This window comes from Drosophila miranda, chromosome XL (genome assembly GCF_003369915.1).
Source record: "Drosophila miranda strain MSH22 chromosome XL, D.miranda_PacBio2.1, whole genome shotgun sequence".
NCBI classification, from domain to species: Eukaryota; Metazoa; Arthropoda; class Insecta; order Diptera; family Drosophilidae; genus Drosophila; species Drosophila miranda.
In genome coordinates this window covers 13,274,503-13,283,300 of record NC_046673.1, presented here as the reverse complement: position 1 = coordinate 13,283,300, position 8,798 = coordinate 13,274,503, and the positions used below count along the sequence as shown (strand labels likewise).

General features: G+C 50.6%; 4 protein-coding genes across 4 annotated transcripts; 3 read left to right on the top strand and 1 right to left on the bottom strand.

Moving 5' to 3' along the window:
- The first annotated feature begins 462 nt into the window (after positions 1–462).
- Positions 463–1,495, top strand: LOC108158451 (GTP-binding nuclear protein Ran-like). Its single transcript, XM_017290739.2, has 2 exons — positions 463–602; positions 661–1,495. Exon 2 carries the CDS (start codon positions 694–696, stop codon positions 1,333–1,335), a length of 642 nt encoding a protein of 213 aa, XP_017146228.1. The 5' UTR covers positions 463–602; positions 661–693; the 3' UTR covers positions 1,336–1,495.
- Positions 1,496–1,874: 379 nt separating this feature from the next.
- LOC108158442 (2-methoxy-6-polyprenyl-1,4-benzoquinol methylase, mitochondrial) lies at positions 1,875–3,254 on the top strand. Its single transcript, XM_017290728.2, has 3 exons — positions 1,875–2,171; positions 2,236–2,654; positions 2,726–3,254. The coding sequence occupies exons 1-3, from the start codon at positions 1,976–1,978 to the stop codon at positions 3,026–3,028; spliced, it is 918 nt and encodes a 305-aa protein (XP_017146217.1). The 5' UTR covers positions 1,875–1,975; the 3' UTR covers positions 3,029–3,254.
- A 1,540-nt stretch (positions 3,255–4,794) lies between these two features.
- On the top strand, positions 4,795–7,290 carry LOC108155476 (extensin). The gene is made up of 3 exons (XM_017286339.2): positions 4,795–5,943; positions 6,010–6,955; positions 7,034–7,290. The coding sequence occupies exons 1-3, from the start codon at positions 5,110–5,112 to the stop codon at positions 7,210–7,212; spliced, it is 1,959 nt and encodes a 652-aa protein (XP_017141828.1). The 5' UTR covers positions 4,795–5,109; the 3' UTR covers positions 7,213–7,290.
- Positions 7,291–7,323: 33 nt separating this feature from the next.
- On the bottom strand, positions 7,324–8,333 carry LOC108158460 (GTP-binding nuclear protein Ran-like). The gene is made up of 2 exons (XM_017290752.2): positions 7,573–8,333; positions 7,324–7,501 (listed from the first exon to the last, which is right to left on the bottom strand). The coding sequence occupies exon 1, from the start codon at positions 8,247–8,249 to the stop codon at positions 7,653–7,655; it is 597 nt and encodes a 198-aa protein (XP_017146241.1). The 5' UTR covers positions 8,250–8,333; the 3' UTR covers positions 7,324–7,501; positions 7,573–7,652.
- Positions 8,334–8,798: the final 465 nt, after the last annotated feature.

Below are 8,798 nucleotides of genomic sequence, written 5' to 3'. Positions count from 1 at the left end.
CCCCAAGAAAAAGATTTTTTTTTTTTTTTTCCTTTATGAAGCCAACACGAAGAAGAGCTGTTTTGTAATTAGGTATTTTTACACATGTAAAATCGTAATTAAGTTTAGCCATCAATCATTTGGCCGCCGAGCTGCTAGTGCCGCGCAGGTCCCTCAGCATTATGGAGCGATGATGAAAACAGAGGGAAGAACGCATGCAAAACAATCTGAAAACATGCGTACAGTACGTCAAAAATAAATTTGCGGTTTACATGAACTCAAAATACGATGATCTTTTACTCATATGAAAGCTGTGCGGTACCTTTTACCGCCTTGCACGCCTTCCCATCCCATGCTACTCCCAACACAAACAAATACATTAATTATCCATCCATTTAGCATAGCTATGTTCGCTGTACAAATTGCCCAAAACTGAACGGCCACGAAGAAAACTGAATAATCGAGCCAACGATGCAATCGTCATCGATTGTCAACCTGTCATCCCCTGCCAAAGTCACAAGCTGTCATTGGATGTTCCTTAACGTTTATCATTGTGTTAAGTCACTCCCGTAAATTCAGTACGAAAATCTCCTACAACTATTTAATTGTGTAAAAAACTTCTGGTAAGTGCATTTCTGATTCTTATTCGCAGCTAAACTGGTAATTAATCCATCACAACAGGACACCTCTCAGTCGTGTACTTATTTTGAAACAATGCCCCTACGACGCAGGCTAGTTCCAGCATTCAAGTGCATAATAATCGGGCATGAGGGATGCGGAAAGAGTACCTTCATCCAGCGGCACTTGACGGGCCAGTTCGAGCAGCAATATTTGCCCACATTCGGGATCACGGTGATCAAACTTATATTCCAAACAACTCGCGGCCCAATCTGCTTCGAAATGTGGGAGGGAGGGAAGGCCGAGTACGTCCGATCCGAGGGTCCGAATCCATTTTTCAAAAAGGTCCACTGCGCCATTGTAATGTTCGACATCAGCCTGAAGGACCCCTCCAAGAACTTTGCAGCACTCCGCGCCATGACTGAGATGGTCTCGCCAAACGTTCTTAAATACGTTTTTTGCAACAAGGCGGATCTGAGGCTGGGCAAGCCCAACGCTCGTCGGACGAAGATCTACCGCTGTACAAAGATTTCTGTTAAGAATAACATGAACACACTGGTGCCCTTTCAGCACATCGCGCGCAGAATTTTCAAAGACCGCTCGCTCAAGCTCATGCCCAGGCCAACAATGCTGCCGGCACCAGTGAAGCCCCTTCGCCAGGAGAGACAGGCAGAAAAAGATAAAGAGAAAAAGAAAAAGACCAAATTTAAGATCTTACGCAGAAAAACAGATGCATGAAACGCAAGACAGAGAGTGTGTGCGCGTGTGTGGCTGCTACATCGGGTGACACATCAAAAAACATAAGTACACACCTAAAGGGTAGAGGTTATGTTATCGTTTGCCTCCGACAGTACTTCAATAAAATGGTATTTGGTGTTCTATAATGAAAACAAATTTGATTGATATATGAAATGCTTAATTTGTGTGTGTGTGTGATTGCATTCTTTGTGGGTGGGTGGCATAGGTGGGACTACTTTCTCTTTTCTGTCATTCAGATGTTCGGCCTAAACTGTTGCTGTTGCAGCGGAGGGCTTGTGGCTTAAAATCAAAAATCAAATCAATTTGTTTTTATCCTGCATAATTTGTTTTTGTTAATGCGTTTTGAAGTTGATTTAGAATTTGGAACAAGCTTGTAATGCATCTTGTACAGCAAAGGCCGTTTGAAAATTTGAATTGAAAATGTCGGCGGGCAGAGTATCGTTATCGATATATCGCACTGGGATATTGAAGTGCTCGATACATCGCTTGTCCGTCCCTAGCCGGCAATGCAGACGATGGGCGAAAGAGGGAGATAGCCATACTACAGCTGATCTTCTTGTTTTGTTATTTCATAATATTCCCAATTTAAGAGGAGCGCGAGGATCTACCTGCAAACGATATGCAAAGTAACCAGAGCATACGACTGCTGTCCCTGGCCAGGCACCTGATAAGGCGGACAGCGACTCAAGCGTCCCAGCAAACGACTGGAGCAACAGGAGCAGGAACAGGAGAATCGGGCAGTTCCTCCTCTGGGACGGAACAGACCACGCACTTTGGCTTCAAAACGGTGAAGGATAGCGAAAAGGAACAGAAGGGTATGCCATGGCACAGCATGGACACATGGAGCGGGCGATGTAAACATATCCCAAATGCTTTCAGTCCACGAGGTGTTCGAGCAGGTGGCCAACTCTTACGACATGATGAACGATGCCATGTCAATGGGCATACATCGCTTGTGGAAGGACATCTTCGTGGAGCGTCTGGGCCCGACACATGGCATGCAATTGCTGGACATGGCCGGTGGCACCGGCGACATCACATTTCGCTATCTCAAGTATCTGGCCAATCAGGCGAATCCCCAGCAGCGACCCAGCCATGTGACCATCTCGGACATCAACCAGCACATGCTCGATGTTGGCAGGGAGCGGGCCCGCCGTCTCGGCCTGACCGAAGAGCAGTTGCCGAACACAAAGATTGCGTGGCAGTGCGCCGATGCCGAGCGGCTTCCCTTTGAGGACGCAAGCTTCAATGCCTACACGATTGCCTTTGGCATACGGAACTGCACGCATGTGGATAAGGTAGGATGTGCCCTTGGTGTCGTCCCAATTTCACTCATTGCATCGCATCGCATCTCTGTCCCGCCCCACAGGTGCTGAGCGAGGCGTATCGGGTGCTGCAGCCTGGCGGACGATTTATGTGCCTGGAGTTCAGCCATCTGACGAACGATACGATGCAGTGGCTGTACGACCAGTACTCGTTCCAGGTGATACCGCCCATGGGCCAGCTGCTGGCCGGACAGTGGCAGGCCTACCAGTATCTAGTGGAGAGCATTCGACGCTTCCCTAAGCAGGAGCCCTTCAAGCAGATGATCGAACAGGCCGGCTTCGACATGGTGTCCTACGAGAACCTAACCTTTGGCATTGTCAGCATACACTCCGGCTTCAAGCTGTGATTACGTATGGATGGGATCTGGTAGTAGTTTTAGAAACGAAACCCTTTGTTGGTATTTTAGCTGTTGAGTTTTTCTGTTTCCATGCCGATCACGTACTCCCGCGACGCTGCTGTATGTATCCCGTCATCACCATCACCGTCAAGCATCGCATTGAACGAGTTGATTTTTATTTTTCTACCGTGCGCTTACATTAAAGTTTTTATGTGGCTTTTTGTCAAATATTACATGTGCTGCCAAAACGAAACTGGCGAGATTTACTTGCGCATTGCAAGGCCTGGGAAAGACCTTGGGGGCTGCAGAGACCCAGATACGAGTACGAGATGCCCCTTAGATAAACCCCCCCCAAAAAAACCAAATCGTTCAGATTTCAGCCATTAAAATTCCAAACTCAATTTTTGCTCAATTTCCGAAGCGAAAAAAAAAGTGAAAATCAATGGAAACTACGGATAAATACATACTCGTATGTGCGCTAATTGAAATTTCATTAAAAAAACATTTGTTGTTGTTGGAAGGCACGATATCTATAGCGTACGAATATCACTATATTGTACGACCACTTGCCGCTTGCCCCAGTGGCGATCAAATTTAGTGCAGGTGAAATTTATGCGTGTGAATGTGGAATTTCATTCACGAAATAATGCCATCGAAATAATGCTAATCGACCATTGTTTGCCGTCTGCTCTTCTTTGGTTTTATTTTGATGGCAATTATGCTTTCACCATTAGAGCGGGTGCGAGGCGGGGGGCGGGTACGGTGGCGCTGGCTCTGGCGCATTTACATCTCCTTCGCGGATCGATGTTACTTATGTAACCTGCCATAAAAGAGGCTCTGGAATGGTTTGATGGCTTTATTTGATTTGTATCTTAATGGCGGCCAGGCCAAACGGTGGCAAAACCTTCGATGGCCACTTTTGGGGCGGGTAACCGATACCGGCTCGGTCGACGGAAAGTGAAAAGTGCCATGGAACATGGAACGTGGAACAGGGGCGGGCGGGGCCCATTGAAAACAAAAGTCTTTTGCGTGCAGAGACGTGCAGCGACGTGCACCGCATGAGTAGGTGGATCGATGCCACATCGTGACAGTGAGGCAAAGGGAATTGCAAATTCCAGTAAACTGAAGTAATTCAATAAAACCCTCTACTACAAGTCATACGTTGGAATCGTTGGAATAGAAACGAAGAGAAATATAATAGAATATTAATAATAGTTTTATGAGATCGTAGAACTGTAAAATCCCTCCTTATTTCGTGTACACCGTGTACAGAAAGGGATTAATTAGGCAGGGATATATTGTAGTTCTTATGAAGATATTTAAAGATCCATATATCGGCTGGATGTTTACACTTAAGATGGCTTCTCGGCAAGTCTTTTAGGCGTATCCCTCACATATGTAACACTTGTTCAAGGTTCCAGGTTGAAGTAGGAAGAAGTGTCCCACTTCTAAGTAGGATTCTCATAGATACTCCTATTTTTTGTGGGTGGATTATTATATCTTTATAGGATCTTCCATAAAGGTTTCATTCAATTTATTTATGCACATATGAGGGAATTCTCTTTTCGAGATACGAGTACTTTTTGAAGGGTTTAGCACCACTGTGCTCGGCTCTTCGGTCAGTGGGGTCCAGCATAATGAGGTGTTTGGGTGGCTCGGGGGGTAATTTCGGGCGGGTGATGGCGGCAGGTGAAATGGCAGCGTAAAAGTCATAAACTGCCCAACCGCCGATGGCCTACCGATGAGCCCAGGGTACGGGCGAGCGGTTACTGCACTTGACGATGGATGATCGGCGGATCGGTGGATCGGTGGATCAGCGGATAGGTGGCCAATGGCCGATCGATCGGCGGTGAATATAGCTGTTTTGTATGCACCGAAGGTGGCACAGTGGCACCGTGGCACTCCGCTCCGATATCCGCTTTATAAATACAACAAACACCAAGGAAGTTCGTTTCATTTTCTTGGCAGCAATCGAAGCGTTGACATAACCACATAGCAAACCAGCAGTGCCAGTGCACCACCTGTCGCACCACACGGATTATACACTATCATCACAGCACCACCCCCTGACCCACCCACCACGAATCGAGATGAAGCTCTGTCCCAGCTCGAGGAGCATTTGCCTGCTGTTGGCCATCGCCCTGACAATCGCCATAGGGGGAACCGAGGCGGGTCGTCTGCGCCTGCGCCACTCTAGCCGCCATTTTGCGCCCACCACAGCCACAGCCACAGACACAACTACCAGCCCCACCAAAGCCGACAGTCCAGTAACCGCTGAGGAGACGGTGGTGCAGCCGACGGAGGAGAGCAGTGGAGCCGAATCGGCGGGGGCCAGTGAGGACTCCGGCTTGGCCAGCGGCAAGCACAAGCGGGGCATCTTGCATGGCCACCATGGGCACGCCCTGCACGCCTCTGCGCCCTGGCCTGCACGCACCTATGCAGCCCACTATGGCTACAGCCTCCAGCTGCCCGGCGCCAGCAGCTTCCTGGCCGCAGGCCCCGCCCAGGTGCCAATCGGTCATCGCCATGGGCTCGTGAAGTTTGGAGCCGTCTCCCCCCTGCACGGGCTGCACCTCAAGCCACTCTCCCTGGCTGGAGCCGCGTCTGGCCCAGGTCTGGCAGCCGCCTTTCTGCCCGCAGCCGCCGCCGCTCCCGCCGGATCGCTAACACCCGCTGTGGGTGGAGGAGGGCTTCCACTGGGAGTCGGCCTCGCCAGCGCCGTGGCATCGCCCTCGTATGTGCTGCGTCCAGGCAACGCCGTCGTCTCCTCGTACAGCGTCAACTATCCGCACCAGCATCTGCAGAAGCCACAAGTCTTGCTCTCGTCCGGCCCCAGGCCCGTGCATTTCCACGGACCAGCCACAGCAGTCGGAGTAGGGGCAGCCGTCCCAGCCCATGGCCATGGCCATGTCCATGCCGTGCAGGTGAGTTCTGAATGGAGTGGAATGGAAGACATTCAGCCTGCATCGCAATCCCTTGCTCTCTTTCAGCCCACCTACGTGCAGGCCCTGGCTCCTGCAGCTCCTGCTGTGCCTGTCCAGCCCGTCCAGTCGTTCCAACCGATTCAGCCAGTACAGCACTACCAGCCCCTGCAGCCCCTGCAGCCCGTGCAGCCCATTCAACCAGTACAGCACTTCCATGCCGTGCAGCCGGTGCAGCAGCCGTCGGTGACCTTTGCTGAACAGCCAAACATTCCCTTCATTCCCCAGTTCCCGGTGGGACCCCCATCCCCGGGATTTTCGGGTTTTTCGACCTTCGCCTTCCAGCCCGCCCAGCCAGCGGTGCCAGCACAGCCACCACAGCCCGCCCAGCCCGCCCAGCCGGCATCGGCACCAGAGGGACCCGAGGTACCCCAAATACCACAGATCCCTGACATTCCACAGATCCCTGCCATTCCGCAGATCCCTGCCATTCCGCAGATCCCGCAGATACCACAGTTCCCAGTGAATCCTCAGTTTCCGGGTATTCCCCAGTTTCAGGGCTTCCCCCAGTTCCCCGGCTTTCCACAGGTGCCACAATTCCCCCAGACACCCACGGCACCCGCTGCACCCGCCTTTCCCCAAGCTCCGCCCAACAGCCAGTTCTTTCCCACGGTGGTGCAGCCACCGCTGCCCCAGCAGCCGCCCACGTTTGTTCAGACGGAGGCGCAGTTCCCGGGCGGAATAGTCCCGCTGCCGGGATCGAGTCCAGTGCGCCCCGAAACGGGCACGGCCATAGCCTCGCCCCAGATACCACCCCAGGCGCCAGAGCAGCCGGAGCCCGAGCAGGCGCCACCACCACCACTGCCCACAGTGCGTCCCACACAGCAGCAGCCGCAGCAGCCGCAGCAGCCATGGAAGCCGGTCTTCTATCAGCCACCCACGGAGTCAGCGGCAGCCTCGCCCAACCGTCCATCGATCACGCTGCTGCCGCCCTACGGCAGTGCCCCCGCAGAGGGTGAGAACTCATTTGAAAACAGAACCTGCAGAGCCTGCAGAACATGTGCTCAAATATCTTTAATCTTGCATCTTCCAGGCTACCTACCGCCTGCCGGCTCCCAGCCATCGGCCTTTGGCTCCTCCAGCGGTGGAGTGGGCAGCCAGGGAGGCATCTTTGATCAGCTGAGCGACGCGGAGCTGGAGCACATCTTCGCCCAGGCCAATCTTGCGCAGCAGCAACACCACGCCCGCACCCACTCCTACCACCACTACTGAGAGGAGGACGAAAAGGAGGAGGAGGAGGCGTGGCTTTTCTCTAGTGATTTTTCGAAATGTATGTTTTTTTTGTTTTCGTTCATGTTCTCAAGTGGTTTTTATTCTTATTGTTAATTAAATTATGATTAATTATAGTAAGTTATTTATGAAAGATGCGAACCTCTTGAGTTGCTGTGCCTGTTCCGATATGAAGTCTTTTTTTGTTGCCACATCTCGTGGCACAAGGGGAGTTATTGGTCGAAGGACAATCAGCCCTCCGAACTATTGAATTACTGGGCACCACACTTGCCTGAAAGGAGCGATATCTTACAGATTACTTAGGGACTTAAATGGGAGTCGAATCGGAAATGAGGCACCTACCCTTTGATAGTGTACTTCTGTACAGTGTACACGCACACACACGCTCTCTGTCTTGGGTATCTGTGTATCGGTGTATGATCTTAAAGGTCTTCGCCTTCTTCTGCCTCTGTCTCCTGGCGAGGGGGCTTCACTGGTGCCGGCAGCATTGTTGTCCTGGACATGAGCTGAAGCGAGCTGTCTTTGAAAATTCTGCGCGCGATGTGCTCAAAGGGCACCAGTGTGTTCATGTTATTCTTAACAGACATCTTTGTACAGCGGTAGATCTTCGTCTCCCGAGAGTTGGGCTTGTCCAGATTCAGATCCGCCTTGTTGCAACAAACGTATTTAAGAACGTTTGGCGAGACCATCTCAGTCATGGCGCGGAGTGCTGCAAAGTTCTTGGAGGGGTCCTTCAGGCTGATGTCGAACATTACAATGGCGCAGTGGACCTTTTTGAAAAATGGATTCGGACCCTCGGATCGGACGTACTCGGCCTTCCCTCCCTCCCACATTTCGAAGCAGATTGGGCCGCGAGTTGTTTGGAATATAAGTTTGATCACCGTGATCCCGAATGTGGGCAAATATTGCTGCTCGAACTGGCCCGTCAAGTGCCGCTGGATGAAGGCACTCTTTCCGCATCCCTCATGGCCGACTATTACGCACTTGAAGGTTGGAACTTTCTGGCGTCCTGTAGGCATTGTTACAGAAGAGCTTCACTACGATTGAGAGTAAGATTGAGATTGAGATTGAGGGGAATTTCCAGACTCATCAAACAATGACAGGCATAGCTTAGATAAAATGTTCAATGACATTATATCTGGATAGACTGATTCGCATACTGTTAACGTGGCCATTAGGTCAGCCTAAAGGCGTTTACTTACGCTCGAAGGGGGATATGACAGAAGCGAAATGGGAAAGTGGGAAAGATATACACTTGAAGCGAAATCAAACGATTTAGAAATCGAATTTTTTCCCCTGGATCCGCTAGGGGTGAAGGTGAGGAATGAATGAATGTGCTCTCCCGATCTCGATTTAAGTCCCTAATAGATCTGTAAAGTATCATTCTTGTCGGACTTACTGGAAGCCCTGGAGTGCAAAAAACTAAACCAAATGAAATTCAACAAGATTCTTCCTTTACTCATGGAATGTACATATGAATAATTAATGTACTTTTCGCAGTATCAATCCGATCCGATAATCGAGTCTCCCTCCCTAAGAAAACTTGTGTTTGTTTGAGAAGCGTCATC